This window comes from Erythrolamprus reginae, chromosome 1 (genome assembly GCF_031021105.1).
Source record: "Erythrolamprus reginae isolate rEryReg1 chromosome 1, rEryReg1.hap1, whole genome shotgun sequence".
NCBI classification, from domain to species: Eukaryota; Metazoa; Chordata; class Lepidosauria; order Squamata; family Dipsadidae; genus Erythrolamprus; species Erythrolamprus reginae.
Window position 1 is genome coordinate 81,996,139 of NC_091950.1, and position 26,230 is coordinate 82,022,368.

Here is a 26,230-nt window from a genome sequence, read left to right on the forward strand (position 1 = left end):
AGAATTGAGTTTGGTTGAAAAATAATTTTGCATTATTTCATGAATTTACTCTTGCAAGGACTACCTTCAAATTAAGTCTGGGCTCAATTAACTATGCTTCAAAATCTAGCTGCCCTACTTCTAAACATTAACACAACTTAAAAATCCATCGATATTGATGTATAATGGTTTGTGAGGTTCTGCAATAAGCAGATATTGTTATTTAATTATGCCAAATATATTGTCACATGTTGTAAGCTGCTTTTTACAATTAATTGATGGGATTTTTGTCAATACCAGAGATGGTATATGCTGCTGCAGGTGAAGACTGATGGCAGAAAAAGACCTCATGATCCATCTAGTCTGCCGTTATACTATTTTTTGTATTTTATCTTAGGATGGATATATGTTTATCCCAGGCATGTTTAAATTCAGTTACTATAGATTTACCAACTACATCTTCTGGACGTTTGTTCCAAGGATCTACTACTCTTTCAGTAAAATAATATTTTCTCATGTTGCTTTTGATCTTTCCCCAACTAACTTCAGATTGTGTCCCCTTGTTCTCGTGTTCACTTCCTATTAAAACCACTTCCCTCCTAAACCTCCAGACTATACATATTGAGTTCATTAAGTCTTTCCTGATAAGTTTTATGATTAAGACCTTCCACCATTCTTGCAGCCCGTCTTTGGACCCGTTCAATTTTGTCAATATCTTTTTTGTAGGTGAGGTCTCCAGAACTGAACACAGTATTCCAAATGTGGTCTCACCAGCGCTCTATATAGCGGGATCACAATCTCCCTCTTCCTGCTTGTTATACCTCTAGCTATGCAGCCAAGCATCCTACTTGCTTTTCCTACCGCCCGACCACACTGCTCCCCCATTTTGAGACTGTCAGAACTGTGTTTTGGGATGTTTTGTGTGCTGTCTTTGCTTTCTTTTGCCACAGTCTACGGGTAGGTTCTAGCTTATCTCGCTGCTGGTTCTCTTCCTCCCATGCCATGTGGCTGCATGCACATTGCATGCCGTGTGGCTACATCGCACATGAGTGCATGCACTTCATGAAGGCACATGTGCATGCACCGTGGTCAAAACTCAGCTTCTGCGCATGCACAAAAGCAAAAACCAGCCAAAAAAGCCAAAAAGAGAGATGGCGGACAGAAAGTGCCAAAAACTTCTGCATATACACAGAAATAAAAAACCAGCAAAAAATAGCACATACCCCCTCCAAAAGAAGATGGCGGTGGCCACAGACCGGCACCGAAAGAACCAGCTACATGTAATCACCACTAGTTTACTACTGATTCTATAAAACTAGTTAGAATCGGGTAGGAACCTACCTCTGTACCAGTGTTTGTATTTTGTGATTTTTTTCCCCATCTCTTTTGCTTCTCTTCTGCTGTCTCCAAATACTACAATATCTACTTTACAGACTTCTTTGTATTTCTTATTGACAATTACTATTATTTTTGTCATGAGGTTCCATGATTGGTATAAATGTAGATAAACAGAATCTAGCCCTGTATCTCCACTGCATAAGAGTTATATTATTCCATCCATGAGAACTGAAGTATCGGTACTTTTGATATTAATCCTGAAACACAAGGATATGTGTGGTCTCTCATACTGTCAAGACTCTTAAAATATTTCTTATGTCAAAGGTTGCAGAATTTATTTAATTCTCAAGAGACAAAGCTAAGGAACTAAAATATATAATCTCACATTCTCAGCAGAATGTACAAATCCACTGAAGGTTTGGTAAAGAGACAGCAAATAAAATCTCTATGTCTTAATTGAAAAATGAACAGCTTAAATAAAATTATGTTTATCAAATATAAATATATTTAATATAGTTATATACTATAATAAATAAAATATTTTTATGGATTGGAGATGAGAGAATATTTTATATAGGCGTGGTCCTAATTACATGTTTTAGGAAGCTGATCATCAGTAAATATATTGGAATATTGGATTTTTTGTATTTCAGTAAATGTATTGGAGTACTGTATTGGATTTTTTGGATTTCAAAAAAAATTAAGCAAAACTGAACATGACCAATAAGAGAGGAGAAATTGCTTCAAAATACTATTTATTATCTATTTTTACTTTTTAAAATTACCATGGTTTATTCAATTGTATTGCTGAAAAATATTTCATATACAAATGGTAATGTTTGTGGACTTTTGCCTTTTTAATTAAATTAAAATATTAAAAATATTTATAAATATGTATAACTCCTCACAGTTTGAAATACATAATTTAAGCCATTCAATCATTGCTTTTATCAAAAGAAGTCTGCATTCTTTCCTCACCCTATACAAGAATTTTCTTATAACAATCTGCTTTGCAACATGTTCTTATCATTGCCTATAAATTTCTTTGTAATTCATATTCAGCTATACTCTCATGGAGAAAATCTATGTGTTTGGTAAGAGTTGATATCAACTTGACAGCACATAATCATTGTCATCATCAAACTATTTTCAAATGCCCTGTGATAAATAATTTTCTACTGCATATGCTGAAAATAAAAATCTGGCATTTCTTCCTTGCTTTGGTTAGTTGTATAATCTAAAACTGGAATGAAAAACATCTGAAACATATGTAGCTAGCAAAACTGAAAACAAAATATAGAGGTTTAATCCTCTTCAGCCTCCTTAGGTGTTGTGGTTAGCTCTGGCCCAGCTCCTGCCCCAAGGAATGTGCAGGTGGATGTGGGGGGAAACATCCACATGCCGCAGGCCTGTTTTGCTCCCGATGGAATCTGCCGACGAAACCTCCTCTGACCAAGGAAGTGTGAGTGACAGGGAAGAGGGGAGTTTGGCAGACAGCCCAGGAGGAGATCAATCATCTGTATCATCCTTGGATTCTGAACAAGAATTAATGACACATCCATGCATGTGTAGAGTGATGCATAGGAGACAACAACTGAAGGATTATTACAAGAGAAAATGAGGCCACCTGTGGTTGGGTGTGGCTGCTGTAATTAGTGCTACAGATAAAAGTGCAACCTGGTGTTTTAGCCTCATGGCAGTTTATCTGACACATTTTTTTCGTCAAGATCGTGTTTTTTGTGCTGTTCAAGATTGTGTGTGGACTCTCTGGACTTTAGAATTGGACTCAATTTCCCAGTTATTGGGTGAGCAATTGGATTGCATTTAACCTGTGCCTTGTGTGTACCAGAAAATCCCTTTGACATTTTAAAAGGGAGCAGTTTCTGTTTTTCTGTTTATAAAAACTTTTGGGTTTTCCTTTTATCGTGGTGTGTGTGTCTTCCTGGACTAATTACCCTGTAATTACGGGCGGTTGAAACACGCCAGCAGAACAAATCTGTAATGGTTAGTTTATTCTAAATAAAGTATACTATTTTTACCACGGCAAAACCATTACCAGATACAATTAATGGTCTTGAATAACTATATTATTTTACTTAGTTACTTACTTTATTTGTATTTGGCCATGCCCAGATATTTTAACTATCTAGCAGTTTACATAATTTCACTGACTAACAGCAATATACAATTATGTATAATATCAACAAAATTAGCAAGAAAATTATCAAAAAGATAAATAGAACTATCCACATACCAATTTTAAACCTTCAGTATACCATGCTCCCTTTGTGAAACATCTAGGTCTTAACCGTTCACCAGAAATCCAGGAGGGAAAGAACAGCCTATATTTTAAAGCATTTAGTGTGGTGATCAAAAATGTCTGCTTCAAGGATCCTCTTCGATGGCAGGATTATTTTTGATCCTGGATTAGGTCAAATAAAATCGTTCCTCCCTGAGAAGCAGTAAAGTCAATAGGCAAGAATTTTTGACAATGTACCAACTGCAGTTACTAGGAATAAGAGGCACCAAAGATTACTCAAATCATCTCACCTGGATGATGTAATCTGCTCTATTAAATATATATTCATTGAAAATCACCTGGAAATTTCCACTGGTGACAAATGCAATTGAACATATGAAAACTGGGCACTCTTATATAATGCTTTTTGCCATAGACGTTGTACTGGTTATCAGTATGTTCTTGGGCATAATTCAGAGTTTTTTCTATAAAGATATTGGTAAGATCTGGTTATCTGTAAATCCACATGTCCCTGTCTACTCTGCCCACTCAAGTCAAGCAAATAAAGAATACCTTCTTCAAAGTTTGCATTTACCAAAGTACAATATGAGAGGTTTGTAAATGAGTATTCTCTGTAACAAGCTACCCTTTTCTGGCACAATTTGCCTGCTGGGGGAAGATTTCTTGCACTTTCGTGACGTCCCAGAAACAATTTTACAAACTAGACATCAGGAAATCAGTTTTACAAAAAGGCTAGAAATATACTTTATTGTGTTTTTCTTTCTCCTGTCCCCCTTAACACCAATGAGATAGAGAAGCACTGGCCTGAATCTCTCCATAAAACTACCTTTCTTCTCAAAACTTAAGAAATGCTTCTGTCCTTTTGTTTATTTAAAGGTTTGTGAATATTGGCTTCCTGGTCATTTCCATAGCTCTCTACAGTCCCTAAGTTTTTACAACTTTTACAACTCTGTCTTTTCTAGAAGGCTTTAATATTGCCTAGAGACTTTAAGATTGGGGGGATAGGGGTGTCCTATACATTTTATAAATAAAATCATAATGACCTGAAGCAATAGCACTGAGATTTATATACTGCTTCATAGCCTTTAAGCAATTTACAGAGTCAGCATATGGACCCCAACAATTGGAGCCATTTAGAACCGAGCTGCCAAACTGCAGCAGTCCGCAGTCACCAAAAGTAGACTGCAGTACTGCATTCTAACCACTGTGCCATCATGTAATTGTGCTACATAAAAATGATTGATATACAGTACAATAATAAATTATGTCCATCTCACAGACTATCACTCCAAGCTATCACTGTTTGGGAAAGATAAGGTAACTTTGCACAAATGAAGATTTATATGGTTATATAAATCTTCATTTGTGCAAAGTTACCTTATCTTTCCCAAACAGTCCACATCATCTTGCAGGATAGGCATTTATAAATGCAGAATTTATAAAAATTGATAGAATAAATATCTGAACAAAGCTGTCCATCAAAAGTATTACGAAATTCCCCCAATGTCTCAGAAAACCCTGACAATTTTTGTGGCCCAACTCCTTAACAAACCTTTATAACCAAAAAAACCCAACAACCTCCAAACAAAACAAAAACACTTTGTGAAAGTCTAGCTTTTGCTTTTTGAGACGCTTGATAAATAGCATAAATAAATTTCTTTCCTTTCCACTGCCCCTTTCTTTTATTTGCAGACTCTGTGGAAAACCATAATGTGTTTGCTTCAATTTTTTGAACAGAAATGGACCTGACAAGTAATCGCTTAACAAGTATTAACATATCTATTAATGCGGAGAAAAAAAATCATATCAGATCGTCATGAAAATAAATAGTAATTGTTGACATTTCATGTTCCTGTTAAATTAAAACTACAGGTGTAGATGGGGAAATCACAAGGGGAAATTGCTGTTACACAAAAGGTGCAGCCTGTGATTTCTTAGCATGTGCTGATCAGTCTTTATTGATATAGAACTGCTTACTCTTTCATCAATCTAATAAAACCAATGAGATGAATTATCTACGTGGGAAAGGTCACATAAAAATGAGATAGAAAGGCTGTACAAATTGCATGAATAAATTAATCAGCAACCTGAAAGATTTAAAGAGTACAGCTTTAAATTCAGGACACTCTCCTACTTCAACTAGATTATACGTAGAAGAAAAAGGATATAAAACAGATTATAGATATTTGGACGCAGCAAGCATCTTTACTCTGTGGTAAGAACTAGTGGATTAAGTGTGGTGGGGGTTACTTGTTGAATAAATACGCATAGGTTTCTGCCCTGCTTGGGATGGATCAATTTAGCAATTTAGTAAACTGCAGTGGAAACAGTGGAAGAAGGGCACGAAGCATTTTTTTTTCTGTTTGTAAAAAGGAAACAAGTCGATAGAGGCTGTGTGATGGGCTGCAAACACAAGGAAACCAATGCATGCTTACTCTGTAGCACATCCAATTAAGTTCAGAGGCTCATGCCTCCAGATAAAATGCTTAAGACTTCTACTTCAGTCCAGTAAGTATACTGGATATATATATATATATATATATATATACTCAGTTACTATATCATAGACAATGAACATCTGCAATTGAGAGTTTCTTCATTTATGGGAAATTTCACATGAACTGAAAATCCTATTTTTTTCTGTATTATGTGTGGGTAATCTACAATTATATTCACAATCTAGGACTGAAAGAAACTTAATAATTCAACTCTTAACTAAGAACCTAAGAATTATTATTTATTTTATTTATTTATTTATTCTTTGTCCAATATACGATACATATGGAAGACAATAGACATTAAGTAATATATATATAAAGATAGTAAGTAAAAAAGAAGAGAAGTAGATGAGAGGGAGAGAATATATATGATATATGAGATAAGGAAAGAGAATTGGACAGGGGATGTTAGGCACATCAGTGCACTTCTGTACGCCCCTTACTGGCCTCTTAGGAACCTGGAGAGGTCAATTGTGGAGAGTCTAAGGGAGAAATGTTGGGGGGTTGGGAGTTGACACTATTGAGTCCGGTAATGAGTTCCACGCTTCGACAACTCGATTGTTAAAGTCATATTTTTTACAGGCAAGTTTGGAGCACTTAATATTAAGTTTGAATCTGTTGCGTGCTCTTGTGTTGTTGCGGTTAAAGCTGAAGTAGTCGTTGACCAGAAGGACGTTGCAGCATATGATCTTGTGGGCAATGCTTAAATCGTGTTTTAGGCGCCACAGTTCTAAGCAATTATTAAATGTAATACTGTAATTAGGGTATTCAGGTCTCATAATTTCAGTATCTGTATATCAAGGAAGTCATTTAGGTATCTCTCCAAAGACTCTAATCACAAATGGTATAACAATGAATTGATTTTCATAAGCATTTAACTTCGATCTGCAATTCCCAGTACAGTAATTTTTTCAGTTGTTTTTTGTCAATCCTAACTTCACCCAGAAAAGCAATACCAATGAAATAGATTTTATTATTTTTAATAACTGGCATGTTCTATCAATATTAGGTACGTTTTAAACACAATGACTATCTGTTTGGATCTTAATGTCTCATACTCATGATGGTGAACCTATGAAATACATGCCACAGGTGGCATGCATTGCCCTATGTTAGCTTCAGTGCACATGTGCTGTAAAGCACTATGAAGCAGCATGTAAGTCGAAGTGGTATTGCCATTGATGGTCCTGAAATTTTATTCTAATGAATAATTTTGGCAGCTCAGTCATAAAGCACCTTGTGGTCAGTCTGTGAAATTTTGCTCTAGCCAATCAAATGGTGAAGTTGTTTCATTCTTTTCCTTACAAAGGTAATATTTGCTGCTGTTTGTTACATCTTGAATTTTCATCTTCCTGCAGTTAGTTTGAAAAGCTTGTTCCCAAGCTGCTAAAATAAAGCCTTCAGTTTCTTTCTTTAAATCTCCTGATTTTAAAACAATTCCATACTGGTGTTTTATCAGCTTTTTCTTCTATAACCTAGTTATAGAAGACACTATATTGTCTTCTATCCTTTGTTCACAACAATGTGACATCATAGGTTTGTAGACCAAAATCTTTACCACTACAGTATACCCAATTGCTCTGTACAGAGAGCCTCCATGGATAGAAAAGGTCTAGTCACCTACCAAATGTGGAAAAAAATCAGATCTATCATGCTCATCCCTCTCCTCTTTGACATAATGGAGCAAAATTCCAGCATTTGTTTCATTTCAAGTTCGTTTTTCCTACTATCTTTTGAACTAATATATGATAAATGAATCCCATGTAGAGGGGATGTAGGCAGTGAAGGGCTACTAAAATTTTTACTACCACACTGTGGGCATGGCTTATGCATTTTCTTTCAACATCTTTCAGTGCAAATTGGGTGCTCTGGTTGGAGCTCCATTTTCGCTACCCCCACTGTGTTCCGCCCCCCCCCCCAAATCCGGGCAGTAGCCCACCCTTGGGTGTAAGTTACAAGGTATATAGATTTCCATCACTTCTTTAAATATTCTTTGTATTTTATTATCATACTAGAAAATCATGAAAGAAAAAGTAAGATTATAATCCTCCTATTTCACCTCCAATACTATCACCATCCCCTTGCCTTCACCCATAAAGCACAATAAATATCCATTGTTTTCTTTTGAATTAATTCATGTAAAACTGTTCATATCTTTCTTGCCTCCCCAAGTAAAATTTCATTTTTGCTAGTATTAAGTGAAATTAATTTTGCTACTCCGAAATGTATAGGCCAAAACCGTATATCATTAAAAATAATTGAAGAAGAATTTGTGTAAACATAATGGAACCTAGAGAAGCAGAGACATCAAACAAAGAAAATACATCAGGTAATTTGTTTAATAGCTGATTTCCTTAATGGCAGAGAATGACACCTATAAAAATATGCCAAGCCAAAGCAATGGAATCATTTTTTTTAGAGTACTATACTACCACAACACCAGGGGAAAGATCAAAAATTATTTCCATCAAGGAGTCTCTCCATGAACCAAGCATTCATGAAGGCATCTTTTTTTTTAAAAAAAAAAGCAGAGACATTCTCATAACCTAGAAACATACTTTCTACTCACACTGAAACGGCTTGACCTTACAGCAAATATCTGATTAAAACCTACTATAAAGAGTCACTCTCTCTTATAGCTAAGAGCATACTCAAAAGTGTTACAGAGCAGGTTCAATCCACTTTGAACTGCACTGAAACGTCGCTCCAAGTTAAAAAGTCACGATCAATACAGCTAAAATAAGGGCAGAGAACTCATATTTTCTTCTCTTGTTTCAACTCAGCTTCTAGGTCACTTGAAAAGAAACCTCTTCACTGGGACATCTATTGCTGCACTTGTGCATTTTTGCCCAAGCCACTCTATCTATCTAGCACAGAATACTCTCAGTGGAATCAGTGAAAATGATAAGATCACACTGTTGATAATAATAGGAATAAATAGTAATCATGACAACAGCAATGGCAATACTGAAAATGCAATAAAAATAGCATATGAAATATCCCCCAAATATCTCCCTTTCCAAATTTGTCTATTTCTCTTGAATAGTCAATGAAACTGGTTGTTGACTAATTTAGATAATGCTCTGTATAAATATCTCGAGTATTTATATGGCTATTATTAAAAAAAATAGTGATCTTGTTCCTAAGTGCTAAGTGCATTCTCACTTAGACAGTGATCATTCACAGTTACAACAATGATGAAAAAGCAACTTTGCAATCAATCCCACATTTACAACTCTCACAGCATCTCGTTCTCAGTCATTATATTCACCATTATGGTTAATGAGTATGTGTTGTCCTGTGTAAAATTGTAAGCAACATCACTGTCCTATGATTTTTTTATCACTTAGCAACCACTTCATTTAACAAGTACGTTGCTAGTCACAATTGCAGTTGCAAAACAAGTACAGTTGCCTGGACTTACTGTTATGTGAGATTTTGCCTTAGCAATTAAGAGAAGAGTGATCAGTGCTTAATAACAGATCAGAAACAGAAATTAAAGGGCCTATATAGTCTCTTCGAAAAATTCTGTTTACTTTACACCAGGAGTAGGCTACCCTTCCTGGCCCTACCGGAATGGGCCAGGAGCGCGCCCCCACTTCTCCCCCTTGCATGTGCACACGCAAATGCGCGCTAGCACGATTTCTGGGGTTTTTTGCTTCTGCACATGCAAACCCAAAAATGGGCAAACAAGTGCCCGCTTGCCGCTCCCCGCTGCCATTTGCCCTACCACCACCACCCGCTTGCTGCACTCACCTCTCGCTCTTGGGGCAAATGGTGACAGCACAGGTGGTGGTGGGAGCTGGCGCGAGAGGCGAGCAAGGAGCGAACAGCGGGGGAAGGCAACGCTCATGGTGGGACAGGGCAAGCGTAGGTCCGGGGAAGTGCTGGTGGTGCGTGCACACCCGGCATTGCCACCGGTGGTAGCCTACGCGCTACATGGCCGTCATCGGAACGGCGTTCCCCACCATTGAGGCTGGGGACCACCACTGTTTTACACCAACATAAATGAGCCACTGGACTGTCAGCCCTTTGAGAAAGTCCAGACAGGAAATTAACAGCAGCAAAAAAAACAATGAGGAATTTAACTTAATTCATTTGACTTCCGTAGGAGTCAGGGCGGCTTACAACAATACAAATATACTAACTTTACTTTTATTTTTGAGTAACAAAGCCTTGCAAGTTTGAGAGCATTTCTCCCCTCCTTTGACTTTACTGTTTGGGAAAGTATCTTTTGAGATCCGTTCTCCATCCCCATTCCTTCTGTGGTCTGTTTCTTGCCTGGCTAAGTCTCTTCCACTTGTTTCCTAAGGTTATTCTTACAAACCTAAAGCCATTTTTTGTGTTCCTAACCTTTTTCCTAAAAAGATCAGCCAAAACGTCTAAATTTGTAATGGGTTTTTAACTATTAAGTTAACAAAAGCAGGAATGTTCCAAATGTCAATTTATAAGACAAATATGAATTACTATAAGAGAAATATTCTAAGACAAATTGCAGGCAAATAGTCAAAAGAAATTGACTAGTGATTATGATTCTTCTTTCTTACCTGCTGAGCTAAGCAGTACACTGAAGTCTGTCCCACGCTGAGACTCACCACTATCATTTTGTGATTCTTTCTCACTTTCTTCATAACGGTGCCAGTTGGAGGCTAGCTTTCTTCTTGAATAACTTCCCTGGTCTTTGCCCACTTCTGTTAAGTCAGGTTCAGCAGTAGCCTATAACGTATATCAGAAAAATGATAAAATAACTGTGATTCACTTTTGCTTTTATTCCAGTTTTCAAGAAAAATTAAGCAGCGGTCTTGTCAATCTTCCAACAATATTTTATATAGCAATATCTTAATTAACAACTCTGCTGCATCAGACTTGGCAATTGGATCAATATTTTGGCTAGGACCCAATGCACAATGGCGGAAACAATCTAATTTCTGTTTTTATTTTGTTCTGTTTTTATTTTTACTTCAGAATTGAATGGTAACTATTATTTTTAGTAATTTAATTTAAAATTAACATTTTAATAGTTTAATATATTAATATTTCTATTTCAGAAAAATATTCTGAAAATAGAATACATTTTATCCAGCAGTGGGTTCTGAATTTATTTGCCACCACTTTGCATGTGCAATCTTTCTGCCCATGTGCAGAAGCGACTCAGATGAGTGAGTGGAGCCTCCCATCACTACCAGTTCTAAGAACCTATCCGAATCAGAAGTAACCCACTGCTGATCTTATCTCCCTAGGATTTAATATCTACATTATCAGATATTTTTCAACTACAAAGAATTACCATCAGAGCAAACAGGAATAGTTTAATCTGTGTCAAACGAATTAGAGCTACAAGGCTTTATAGTAAACAAAAGGATTAAAGGTGAGAGATCATTAAAAAGAAGCAGAGCTCCTCATCAAAAAATTCATTTTTACCATTCAACATGATAGGTTACAACAGTGTTCCTCAACCTAAGCTGTTTGAAGATATGTGGGTATCAACTCCCAGAATACTCCAGCCAACATGCAGAATTCTGTGTTGAAATCCATATATACATGTACATATACATATATACAAATAATAATAATAATAATAATAATAATAATAATAATAATAATAATAATAATAATAATTTATTAGATTTGTACGCCGCCCCTCTCCGAAGACTATATATGTATACCTACCTACCTACCTACCTACCTACCTACCTACCTACCTACCTACATACATACATATATATATATATATATGATGGTCTTGGTATATTCGGGTTTCTTCCCGTGTAAGATTTGGAAATTTCTGACGACGTTTCGACGAGGTCCCACTCGTCATCTTCAGGCTGGTGTTTCTGTCCTTGTTCTAGGGACAGCCTGAAGATGACGAGTGGGACCTCGTCGAAACGTCGCCAGAAATTTCCAAATCCTACATGGGAAGAAACCCGAATATACCAAGACCATCATACCTATACCCGTGAAAATATACGAAAACAAATATATATATATTAGGGGACTTGAAACCAAGACTTACGAAGAGAGACTGCGGAAACTGGGCATGGATAGCCTAGAGAAAAGGAGGGCCAGAGGGGACATGATAGTTGTATACAGGTATACAAAGTGTTGTCTCCAGAGCACCAGAGGGCCGGACAACGGCTGGAAGCTGACCAAGGAGAGATTCAACCTAGATGTAAGGAAGAACTTCCTGACGGTCAGAGCGATCAACCAGTGGAACAACCTGCCTGCGGAGGTTGTGAACTCCCCAAATCTGGACACTTTCAAGAGGAGATTGGACTGCCACTTGGCTGGGGTGCTTTATTATTATTTATTATTATTATTTATTGGATTTGTATGCCGCTCCTCTCCGTAGACTCGGGGCGGCTAGGATTCCTGCTCAGGCAGGGGGTTGGACTTGATGACCTGCATGGTCCATTTCAACTCTAACAATCAATCAATCAATCAATCAATCAATCAATAAACAAACAAACAAACAAACAAACAAATATTACTTAAATTTATAGGCAGCCCTTCTCCTAATGGACTCAGGCCGGCATACAGAATAAAACAAAGATACAAAATTTAAAACTCCAGATATTAAAAAAACATTAAAAAGACATTCATCTGTCACTCATCCATTACTACTAACATACTACTGGCTGGAGCAGTATTACCTTTCAGTGGCCCCAGGCTTGCCGGCAAAGTTGTGTTTTTAAAGCTTTTCAAAAGGCCAGGAGGGTGGGGGCAGTGCAAATCTCTGGGGGGAGTTGATTCCAGGGGATCGGAGCTGCCACAGAGAAGGTCTTTCCCCATGGTCCCATCAGCACTGATTGGCTGACAGGACCTGGAGAAGGCCAATTCTGTGGGATCTAATCGGTCTCTGGGACATGTGAGACAGGAAACGGTTCCATAAACAATCTGGTCCTAAGCCATGGGATTTAGGGTCTACAGTGGTCCCCCGAGTTTCGCGATCTCGATCATTGCGAAACGCTATATCGCGATTTTTCAACCCGGAAGTAAAAACACCATCTGCGCATGCGCGCCCTTTTTTCTATGGCCACGCATGCGTAGATGGCGCCGGGCAGATCAGCTGCTGGGCGGCTTCCCTGGGTCTTCCCCCTCTTGCTGGCGGGAGGGCGAGAAGCCCCCCCCAGCACCCGCTCGCCCGCCGTTCGCCGCTCGCCCGCCCTTCGCCCGGCCACCCGCCGTTCGCTCGCTGCTCGCCCGGCCACCCGGGTTCGGGGGGGTGCTGGCAAGCCCCCCATGCCGGCGGCGACGTTTTAAAACAGCCGCGCGGCTTCCCAACTGAGTCCCGAAGCCAAACGTCAAAGGCGAACTTCCGCGTTTGGCTTCGGGACTCAGTTGGGAAGCCGCACGGCTGTTTTAAAATGTCGCCGCCGGCATGGGGGGCTTGCCAGCACCCCCCGGACCCCCAACCCGGGTTTGGGGGGCTGCTAGGAAGCCCCCCATGCCGGCGGCGACGTTTTAAAACAGCCGCGCGGCTTCCCAACTGAGTCCCGAAGCCAAACGTCAAAGGCGAACTTCTGGAAGTTCGCTTCAGGACTCAGCTGGGAAGCGGCGCGAGCGAACGGCGTGGGTGGGCGAAGGGCAGGCGCGCGGGCAGGCAGGCGGCGGACAAGCGGCGGGCGGACAAGCGGCGGGCGGACAAGCGGCGGGCGCGGCAGCAGCGAGGAGTTTGCGTGGGTGACGGGGAAACCCCAATCTTCGGCTCCTCGCTGCTGCGGCGGAAGTAAAAACACCATCTGCGCATGCGCAGATGGTGTTTTTACTTCCGCACCGCTACTTCGCGAAAAACCGATCATCGCGAGGAGTCCTGGAACGGAACCCTCGCGATAATCGGGGGACCACTGTATTTAAGACTTTTAGCCATCAACAAATCAGAATTTTAAAAATCAGTTATTTGAACTATAAAAGGAAAATGTGGCACACATTTGTTTAAAAATATCACTCTATGTGACAGACGTAACATCCTCCATGCAGCACGTGTGGGAAATCTCATTTAAGCTTTTTTATACATATTATACTCATCATACTGCTCACCTTCTGGATAAGCCACATAATGTAAAATATAGAACAGGAATAAGAAATTATGAGCAAAAGATATTAAAGACATGAAATAAGAAAAGGACAAAGGAAATTGCATGTTTTAATTTATACTAACATAATTATACTTCTACTTTTAAGGGTCTTCTATTTTTATAAAGGTCGGATATATCTGTGAGGCAGTTTGATGAAGTTATTTAACTACAGCTAGGGCTAAATATAAATATCCTGTATCTCCAATTTATTTCTCACATGCACAGAAGGAGAGACTAGATCTAGCATGTGCCTACCCATATGCACTAAGGCCAAAATTATATGGAGCAAGCCCAAAGCCATCATGTAAAAACCACTCCAGCCCTTTCTCCCCAAGGAAAGGTTTGAAGTACCCCAACCAAGGCTGCCCATTCTGGAAATTCTATATATCCAAGAGCTCCTAGAAATTTTTACACAATCAGTATTCCAGTAGTAATTCTAGCTTATGCCTATTTCCCATTCCATGTACATTTAATTGCACAGATTTGTCAGATCAAATGTCTCCTATACCATCCTAACAACCACTCCTCCCTAGCTTTCGATTTGGGAAGTCTGGAAAGGCAAATTTTGACAAGGCTATATTTTTGTTGTTAGCCAACAAAGTCTCAGCAATATGCCAGTTTAATGCATTTGACCACCTACCCAGATATCCTGGTTTTAACCCTCTGCGTATGCCCAAAGCCTTCTGCGCATATACAGTGGATCATGCCCAAAGCCTTCTGCGCATACATAGCGGTGATGTGGCAAGTGTGTGAGAAAAGCGAGCACATGTACAGGGTGTACACACTTCCAAACTGGTAGGGAAGGTAAGTAGAGTTCACCCCTGGCCCAAATGTATTTTCTGACATAATGTATATCTAAGCTCTTTATCCATAATTAAAACCAACATCTTTATTACTTGGCGTATAACCATCAATTCCACAATGAGAAGTGAGAAGTTCATTCAGATGTATTATATCCTTACATTTTCTCTTAATATCACAAATACAGAAACACTTATTTTTCTGTTTCTTTCACATAATTCATAATTATGAATTGGTCATAATCATCTATTACTCTCTGTCACCTATACTGACTTTGGTTAATCAAGGCTTTTATGTAACATTTTTTTTAGAATGGCACAGATGTGCCATGATTTAAGTATTGCCCACAAGATCACCTGTTGCAACATGCTCCCTGTCAACGACTACTTCAGCTTCAACAACAACAACACAAGAGCACACAACAGATTCAAACTTAATATTAACCGCTCCAAACTTGACTGTAAAAAATACGACTTTGGTAATCGAGTTATCGAAGCGTGGAACTCATTACGTGACTCCTCAATGTCATTCCCTAACCCCCAACATTTTACCCTTAGACTATCCACAGTCGACCTTTCCAGATTCCTAAGAGGTCAGTAAGGGGCGTACATAAATGTACCATTGTGCCTTCCGTCCCCTGTCCTATTGTCTCTCCTATATCTCTTTATATATATTTTCTTATCTATTCCTATATCTTTTCTTCTATTCTTTCTTTGATATACAGTGATCCCCCGTTTATTGCGTCCCCAACCATTGCGAACAGGGTACTTCGCTATTTTTCAACCCGGAAGTCAAAAATACCATCTACGCATGCGTGCCGGGCACGCATGCGTAGATGGCAGCGGCTTCCCTGGGTCTTCCCCCTCTTGCTGGCGTCAGCGAGGAGTTTCCCCACCGCCCACGCAAACTCCTCGCTGCCGCCCGCCCTTCGCCCGCCCACGCCGTTCATTCTCGCCGCTTTTGAGCTAAATCCGGGAGCGAATTCGCTCCCGGATTTAGCTCAAAACCGCCGATAGCAAGCGGCAAGGAATAGCTTGTGTCGGCGCTTTCGAGCTGTCAGCTCGAAAGCGCCGAGACAAGGCGTTCCTTGCCGCTTGGTATCGCCGGTTTTGAGCTCAAAACCGCCGGTTTTCAGCTCAAAACCGCCGATAGCAAGCGGCAAGGAACGCCTTGTCTCGGCGCTTTCGAGCTGTCAGCTCGAAAGCGCCGAGACAAGCCGTTCCTTGCCGCTTGGTATCGCCGGTTTTGAGCTCAAAACCGCCGGTTTTCAGCTCAAAACCGCCGATAGCAAGCGGCAAGGAACGCCTTGTCTCGGCGCTTTCGAGCTGTCAGCTCGAAAGCGCCGAGACAAGCCGTTCCTTGCCGCTTGGTATCGCCGGTTTTGAGCTCAAAACCGCCGGTTTTCAGCTCAAAACCGCCGATAGCAAGCGGCAAGGAACGCCTTGTCTCGGCGCTTTCGAGCTGTCAGCTCGAAAGCGCCGAGACAAGCCGTTCCTTGCCGCTTGGTATCGCCGGTTTTGAGCTCAAAACCGCCGGTTTTCAGCTCAAAACCGCCGATAGCAAGCGGCAAGGAACGGCTTGTCTCGGCGCTTTCGAGCTGACAGCTCGAAAGCGCCGAGACAAGGCGTTCCTTGCCGCTTGCTATCGGCGGTTTTGAGCTGAGTCCGGAAGCGAATTCGCTTCCGGACTCAGCTCAAAACCGGCGATACCAAGCGCCCCCCGGACCCCCAACCCAGGCTTGGGGGGCTGCTAGGAAGCCCTCCATGCCGGCGGCAAACAGCCGCCCCGCCCCCAATCTTCGGCTCCTCGCTAGCGCTGTGGGAGTAAAAACACCGTCTGCACATGCGCAGACGGTGTTTTTACTTCCGCATCGCTACTTCGCGAAAACCCGCTCGTTGCGGGGGCTCCTGGAACGGAACCCTCGCAACGAGCGGGGGATCACTGTATTTTACTACGAGTGTACCATCTGTAACCTTCATTATGTTTTGGACAAAATAAGTAAGTAAGTAAGTAAGTAAGTAAGTAAGTAAGTAAGTAAGTAAGTAAGTAAGTAGAATACTAGGTTCATGAAACATTTCCTGCTAATATTAAGAGTGTTTTTGCCTACTATGATACAACTGCAATCCAAGACCTGTTTTATCCCAAACACAGTCAAGCTATTCTATGCAAGCTGGGATATCCAAAAAATATCTTGCAGCCAACATATTATTGCCCATAAATTTCCAAGTACAACGTGCATGCATTGTAATATCAATAGCACTTACATGCCGCTTCACAGTGCTTTACAGCCTTCTCCAAGATGTTTTACAGTGTCAGCATCTTGCCCCCAACAATCTGGGGCCTCATTTTACTGACCTCAGAAACAGGCGGGGCTTTCTACTTACCGCCGTTACCGGTGCGATGCACACACAGCTTTGGGTCGCCGACGTGCATGCACTTGCATCCCAGCGAGATTTCGCTTCTGCTTATTTATTTGTTTGTTTGTTTGCTTATTTATTTATTTATTTGTATGCCGCCCCTCTCCGTAGACTCGAGGCGGCTTTAGTACATGCAAAGGAAGCAAAATCTTGCATGCACAGAAGCAAAAAATTGCCGAAATCTTACGTGCACGTGCGTCATCTTGTGAGAGTTTGCTTCCTGCGCATGCACATTGGGACACGCGTGTGCCCATGCCGTAGCTGTGCGCACAACTCCATTTTGGCTACCGGTGCAGTGTGACCTATACCAGGTAGAACCCGATACTGTTCGGAAGGATGGAAAACTGAGTCAACCTTGAGCCAGTGAAACCCGAACTGCTGAGCTGCTGGTAGCCAGTAGTCAGCAGAAGTAGCCTTCAATGCTGCATTCTAAGCACTGCACCGCAACGGCTCTTGATATACAATGATATATATTCAGGATGCTAGAGATCTTCCTGATGGGAGTTATAAATCTGGTGAGACCACATTTGGAGTACTGTGTTCAGTTCTGGAGACCTCACCTACAAAAAGATATTGACAAAATTGAACAGGTCCAAAGACGGGCTACAAGAATGGTAGAAGGTCTTAAGTATAAAACGTATCAGGAAAGACTTAATGAACTCAATCTATATAGTCTGGAGGACAGAAGGAAAAGGGGGGGACATGATCGAAACATTTAAATATGTTAAAGGGTTAAATAAAATTGTTTTTAATAGGAAAGTGAACAGAAGAACAAGGGGACACAATCTGAAGTTAGTTGGGGGAAAGATCAAAAGCAACATGAGAAAATATTATTTTACTGAAAGAGTAGTAGATCCTTGAAACAAACTTCCAGCAGACGTGGTTGGTAAATCCACAGTAACTGAATTTAAACATGCCTGGGATAAACATATATCCATTGTAAGATAAAATACAGGAAATAGTATAAGGGCAGACTAGATGGACCATGAGGTCTTTTTTCTGCCTTCAGTCTTCTATGTTTCTTTGTTTCTATAAGTATATGCACTATAGAGCTTTTGAATGATCAAGAGGTTTTCCAGCTCTACTATTGGACCTATTAAGTACAAATACACCAGCTTTATCCTGTATTAAGTCATTTAATTACAAATATTTATTCATACTTTACTGAACAGAATCCTTTATTTAACATACTGTAAAATTATTTTAAAACTAATGAGGAAACGAAAGCAAAATTAAACAGTAGCAGAACTGAGCTTTTTAGACAAGATGACATAAAAATGACATATGCTACGTATGCAACTATCGCAGACTTGTGAAATTTGCCACTTATGTGGTTACAATATGGAACTGTAGTCATGTGCTCCAGGCAAGCTGGGGGAAAGTAAATTAAAAAGGCTTGTTGGATGAGGAGAGACAAGTTATATACAAGGACATCTGGAGAATACTTGCTCTAGATTGAAAAACATTTAATTACAAATACATGCAGAGAAAGAGTGATGGGAGAGTAAGGTCAAAGAAATGATTGTCGATTGCTAGAGTAAAGATACATCTTTTTTATACAAACGCTGCCACAGAGACTCAGATATTTGCTCTCATGTCTCTTCATGATATAACTCCTTAACTCCTACTCTCAAAAAGTCACTATAGATCACTGCACGCCAAGACACAAAAATATTTTTTTCCCTAGCACTGTCACTCTGCTAAACAAAATAATTCCCTTACCACTGTCAAACTATTCACTAAGGCTGTGTTACTATTACTACTAGTTTTTTCCATGATTCCTACTACCCATATCATCCTTCTTACGACTGTATGACTGTAACTTGTTGCTTATATCCTTATTATTTATATTAATATTGATTGTTTTCTGATTGCTTATTTGAACCCTATGACAATCATTAAGTGTAGTATCTCATTATTCTTGACAAATGTATCTTTTCTTTTATGTACACTGAGATCATATGCACCAAAGACAAATGCCTTGCGTGTCCAATCACACTTGGCCAATAAAGAATTCTATTCATATTATCTAAATAATACTCTATATACTATAGTTGCTGAAGGAAAAGCTTTGCCCTAAAAAGCTACGGAGGTTCAGATCTGGTTCGAATTTGTAGAGGGGACCACAAAGAACTGTCAAGGCTTTAGAGCAGACTGAAGGGAAATTATCCCAGAAGATAATAAGGACAAACTGTAGACAAGAAATTACATAGATGAGTTCATATAGAAATCAGGAGCTGATGACTTAAAGAATACCTTATGGCTGAAAGAAAGTGAATTAAGTTAGCAAAGCAAACAGTATAAATAGGCATTTGAAGGCTGAATTCTTTGTAAGTTCTTTATAACAGTGTTTCCCAACCTTGGCAACTTGAAGATATCTGGACTTCAACTCCCAGAATTCCCCACCCAGCAAATGCTGGCTGGGGAATTCTGGGAGTAGAAGTCCAGATATCTTCAAGTTGCCAAGGTTGGGAAACACTGCTTTATAAGGATAGATACAAGCTGGCGTGTGTAAGGCCAACTTTCATAACGTAAGAATCTTAGCTAAGAATTAAGTCAATTCAGCTTTCAATGTAAACTGAACCCTGAATTTGTTTTTGATTTTTTTTCTTCACAGTACCTAAAGTCTCCAGAGATTATGTTGTCAATTTTAAACTCATCAAATTCATAAAATACAAACCTTCCATTCCTTCAAGGGAGGAAAAATGAGCTAAAAATCATCTTCCTTCACTTGACATTACTGTTCTTGAAAAATCAAGAAAAAAGTACATTTTTTTTCATTTGTCACCTCTGCATTAAATGAAAAATATTCAGACAATGTTGCCGCTGCCTAGCTTTCTACTGGAAACTTTCATACCCTAAATCAAATTTGCATGTATTCTTAACTTTACCAATTTTTTAAGAGGTGTGGACTGCAGAATTCCCTGGCCAGCATTCAAATTGAGGAATTCTTTGAGTTCCCACCTCTGAAGGATGCTAGGGTTCAGAAACATTGCTATAAAGCAACATGACTGTTTTTTTAGTAATATACAACTCATTTGGGGAATTTTCTATGCATTTTGTTATCTTGTACCTCTTTCCAGAGAAGCCATTTCATTGAATTAAATAAACATATATAGGATAGCAAGATTAATGATAACAATTGGAAAGAAATCTAAGTTTCAATCGTTACATTGGGAAAAATTATTTAGTCAGACACCAATTGTGCAAGTTCTCCCACTTAAAAAGATGAGAGTGGCCTGTAATTGACATCATAGGTAGTGTTCCCTCTAATTTTTTGGGGGGGTGGGCGGAAAAGTATAGTGTCTGAGCGGCAGTCCCTTCGGGACTGGGCGGCACAGAAATAATAAACAAACAAACAAGCAGACAAACAAAAAACCCACCCTGTTTTGCCTCAGAGAATTTCAAAATAAAATACTGTACTGTGTGTCTATAACAGTGAGCTCATAATAGGGCAACTCTTTCAATATCAAAATGCCACTTAAATAGTTGAGCTAGTTTCAAACTAGATTTTGATTTTCTTTCTCTCTTCCTTACTCCCATTCTTTTTCTTTCTCTTTTCCTTCCTCTCTTTTTTCTATCTGTTTCTCTCTCTTCCTCTCTTCCTCTCTCTCTCCTTCCCTCTCACTCTTTCCCTCTCGGCTTCTGGGCAGGTTTGGAAAACTCTGAGTTGATGATGATTTTTAAGTGAGCGATTGCTCACTGCTCAGCTTAGAGGGAACTATGATCATAGGTAGACCTCAACTATGAGACAACATGAGAAAACACATCCAGAAAATCACATTGTCTGATTTTTAACAAATTTGTTTGAAAATTATGGTAGAAAATAAGTATTTGGTCAATAGCAAAAGTTCATCTCAATATTTTGTTATATATCCTTTGTTGGCAATGACAGAGGTCAAACGTTTTCTGTAAGTCCTCACAAAGTTGGCACACACTGTTGCTGGTATGTTGGCCCATTCCTCCATGCAGATCTCCTCTAGAGCAGTGATGTTTTGGGGCTGTCACTGGGCAACACAGACTTTCAACTCCCTCCAAAGATTTTGTACAGGGTTGGGATCTGGATACTGGGTAGGCCACTCCAGGTCCTTGAAATGCTTCTTAGGAAGCCAATTCTTCATTGCCCTGGCGGTGTGCTTGGGATCATTGTCATGCTGAAAGACCCAGCCACATTTCACCTTCAGTGCCCTTGCTGATGGAAGGAGCTTTGCACTCAAAGTCTCATGATACATGGCTCTATTTATTCTTTCATGTATATGTATCAGACATCCTGGTCCCTTTGCAGAGAAACAGCCCCAAAGCATGATGTTGCCACCCCCATGCTTCACAGTAGGTATGGTGTTCTTTGGATGCAACTCAGCATTCTTTCTCCTCCAAACACGATCCCAAACAGTTCTACTTTGGTTTCATCTGACCATATGACATTCTCCCAATACTCTTCTGGATCATCCAAATGGTCTCTAGCAAACTTCAGATGGGCCCAGACATGTACTGGCTTAAGCAGGGGGACATGTCTGGCACTGCAGGATCTGAGTCCCTGGCGGTGTAGTGTGTTACTGATGGTAGCCTTTGTTACATTGGCCCCAGCTCTCTGCAGGTTATTCACTAGGTTCCCCCTTATGGTTCTGGGATTTTTGCTCACAGTTCATGTGATCATTTTGACCCCATGGGGTGAGATCTTGCATGGAGCCCCAGATCGAGGGAGATTATCAGTGGTCTTGTATGTCTTACATTTTCTAATTATTGCTCCCAGAGTTGATTTCTTCATATCAAGATGCTTGCCTATTGCAGATTCAGTCTTCCCAGCCTGGCGCAGGGCTACCATTTTATTTCTGGTGTCCTTCAACAGCTCTTTGGTCTTCACTATAGTGGAGTTTGGAGTGTGATTATTTGAGGTTGTGGACATGTGCCTTTTATACTGATAACAAGTTCAAACAGGTGCCATTACTACAGTGAGTGGAGGACAGAGGAGCCTCTTAAAGAAGAAGTTTCAGATCTCTGAGAGCCAGAAATCTTGCTTGTTTGTAGGTGACCAAATAATCCACCATAATTTGCAAGTAGATTAGTTAAAAATCAGACAATGTGATTTTCTGGATGTGTTTTCTCATTTTTGTCTCTCATAGTTGAGGTCTACCTATGATGTCAATTACAGGCCTCTCTTATCTTTTTAAGTGGGAGAACTTGCACAATTGGTGTCTGACTAAATACTCCCCCTCCACTGTATTTAAATTATTTATTGGAATTTCAAAATCTATTGTAACAAGCCATCCAATGTGTCCTTAAATCACATCAGAGAATATTGCCAGTACCAGCACCTTGTGTTTTGTGTCCAATGCTGCAATCTTTTGAATGAACATTTGAGGGTTGTCCTAGCAACCAGATGGTTCTACTTACAATACAATCCCATCTTCACAGGAAGATTAAATCAAATCAAGGCTTTCTGCATTAAAGAATAGCAGAAACCATCTTTATTCATTAAAAAAAAGAATTCTCCTGTTCCATTTTTAAAAATCATTTCTAAATGAAATAAATAATTACAGGCTCGTACAAAGGTACATTTATGTACATTTATGTAAATGTAAATGTAAAATGGTGAAAGTTAATTCCGCAGATATTTAAACTTAATTTAAACTTATTTAAATTTAATGTATTATTAAACTCTTCTGTGACTGACTATATCAAACAACAAGTGCTTAAAATCTTAATACTCACGATGCATTTCAGAAACAGATTGGAAAATATTGTGTTCATACTTCAATAAATAAAAAATTCAACTTTATTTTTAATATATCAGTGCTCAGAATAAAATCTGTTTTCACTGATGTAGAAGTTATCAAAGGACAAAGAACTAAAATATCATGTGTTCCAAGTGTTCTTGCTTGCCTGCTGCTTTCATTGTTAGCTCTTTCCACTTTAAATAAACATGCTTTAAAAACATGACAACTGAAGCCATCTACTAATTACAGATTGGCTACTTTATGATTTTCACAAAATATTTATAAAAGGTCCACTATAAACATGTATATATAAACACTATAAACACTTTTTCTAGCAGCCCAAGGATAATATCCGAATGAATTCTAAGTACAGCTTTGCATACATCATACAAATATTTAGTTTCTTTTGGATGAGAGAACACTGGAGATTTATGATATCTGTGCAATATTTGTAGTATTTGAAGTAGGATTTATGCAGAACTTATTCAAGTAAGGAAAGGGATCTGCAGCAGGTAGCAAGTATAAAGAACTACGCTCTGTTTTTCCTTACTCTTAATTTAACCTCTAAATTCTTGTCAGAATTCAAATTACAAAACCCCTTCTCTCACACATGCAGAGCACTAATTTCATGCTACTTTACAAATATCACCTAATACAGTGATGGTGAGCCTTTTTTCCCTTGGGTGCTGAAAGTGTGCATGCCCACACCCATAATTTAATACCCCCCAGGTGTGCAACCCCCCTACACTCTCCTGCCCCCATGCATCCATGCACAACCCCCCTCTCCCATTTCCTGAGTTTCCAGGACCTGGTAGGTCCGTTTTTCACCCTCCCCAGGCTTCAGAGACTTTCTTGGAGTCGAAAATCAGCTGGCCAGCACGCATATGAGCACTGGAGCTGAGCTTGGGAAATAGCTTGTATGCCGGCAGATATAGCTCCGCGTGCCACCTGTTTGCCATCACAGACCTAATATATTTCTGTAAATAAACATAATACACATTCACTAAATGTAATTATCAATATCTGTCATGTTCCCCACAATGTGCCAAGTAACACATCAATAAAAATCAATGTGATGCAACCAAATTTATTGCCTAATCCCTGTTCTGCCGGGCTCTCTGGTATGAGCCTCCCGAAAATTCAAGGGTACAAATTTCAGACACACACACGTTTGAAAATTCAAAACAATGTTCTTTATCACAAAATTCAAAAGAAACAAAGCACCCTTTTTGTATTGCAAAGAGCACTCGTCCCAAAACAACCTTGTAAGCTGTACAATTCCCTTAATCAGTCCTTAAGTACTTAGCTAGCAGCTATGAAGAAACATCACAGCCGTCCTTCTTCCAATGAAGTGAGACACACACACTTTGCTCTGCTTTGGTTTCAAAGACATGAAAAATGAACAAACAAAGTCTGGAAAACAGCAAGGCAAGGTCCTGAAGAACTGCGATCAGGTAGTGTTCCATAACGGCCAAGCCAACACGCTGCTATTTGTATCAGCAGCTCTCATTACTGGAGCCCCACCCAAACACAGGTGGCCTCTCTTATCTCCTGTAATATGTCCTCAATTGGTCTCTTCTACGCATAACTCTGCACCTGTGTGGGTCCAAGACTTCCTCATCCGACTCGACCAAAGATAATGGAGATTGGCTTCCTGGGCTGTCACTCCCACCTTATTCTTCGTCCGAGGAAACTGCATTACCTGACTCTGTCAGCAATAAAACAAGCCTATGACATGTTGATGTTTCCCCTGCATCCACCTCAACATTCCTTGGGGCAGGAGCTGGGCCAGAGCCAACCACAACAATCCCTATTTTGAAATTTGGTTAGGCTGCCATACTGACGACTGGTTTTAAAGATAATGTGATCTTTCAAACCAACAGTTCAACTGCTGGAGAGCCTCAGTAGTGCAATGCTTAGAGTGCAGTACTGCAAACTATTTCTGTGTATCACCGGCTGGCAGCAATTTGGCAGATCAAAGTAGGCCCCAGGTTGATTCAGTCTTCCCTCCTTCCAAGGTTGGTAAAATGGGGACCCAGATTGTTGGGGAAAATGTGCTTACTCTCTGGAAATCACTTAGAGAGGGCTCTAAAGCACTGTGAAGTGGTGTATATAAGTCTAAATGCTAACTCTCAGACACTCATTTATTTACAAGATGAGAGCTATTATAGGGGAGAGGTGGCGTGATGCAGAGAAAGATGCTAATATCTTCCAAAGTTTTGGGGGTGTAATTCCTTCTCTAATAAGGTTTTACCTCTGGCAACCCCACTTCTCATAAACTGCTCCAATCTTTTTAAAGCCTTTTGACCAATGCTTGTTGCAAAACCAAACTTCCCTTCACTGCTCCAACAGGAGTGCAGGTAATTTACCATGGAGATACATGGGTCACCCAGAAAGTAATGTACCACATTTTTTTTTCTCAGCCTACAGTAATGGTATGAGTGTGAAAATTTAGATATACATTATTTCAATTGTCAGGAGTTCATGTGTAAATTTTGCATTTCTTCAGACAGATAGTGTAGTTGCAGCAGTATTTTGAAATAGTGTCTGTAAGTGATGTACGTTACAAGCAGCGTGTTGCCATTGAATTTCTCACTGCAGGGAAAGAAACTGTTGAAAACATTCACAAATGTTTGTGTACAGTTTATGGAGAATCTGCAGTCGACAGAAGTATGGTTAATAGCTGGGCACAGAGGGTGAGGCCATTAGAAGACAGTGCACAGTGCAGAAATGGCTTCATGACCAGAACAAGGAGTGGTACCGAGGTACCAAGGAGGTATACACGCCCTTGTGTCTCGCTGGAGAAAGGCCATAGAACAGGACGGAGATTACGTGGAAAAATAGAGAGTTAGAAGGAAGATCATTCTTTCTTGTGTGTAAGTTTCATTGTGTTCAATAAATAATTGTTGTAGAAAAAAATGTGGTGCATTACTTTCTGGGTGACCCACCTAAGTGCAAAATATAAAATAAATAGTGGAAGACTTGTTCAATGATGTCAGTCTTTCCAGGTAGACAAGACAGAAAACACAACTGTTTTCTTTTTCTCTTTTACAGCCTCAGAAGCTAAGGAGGTTCTTTTCTGAGTCTCTTTTTCTCCCCATTATGCAGCTGAAGGCTATGGTCTCTCTTACCTAATGATTGTTCC

General features: G+C 39.8%; 1 protein-coding gene across 1 annotated transcript in view; it reads right to left on the reverse strand.

The window, feature by feature from the left end:
* Positions 1-26,230, reverse strand: part of AVEN (apoptosis and caspase activation inhibitor) — a 178,533-nt gene that overhangs the window by 113,006 nt on the left and 39,297 nt on the right. Inside the window, exon 2 of the mRNA XM_070756579.1 lies at positions 10,623-10,791. Within this exon, the coding sequence (XP_070612680.1) occupies positions 10,623-10,791 (169 nt within the window). The remainder of the gene's footprint in view (positions 1-10,622; positions 10,792-26,230) is intronic.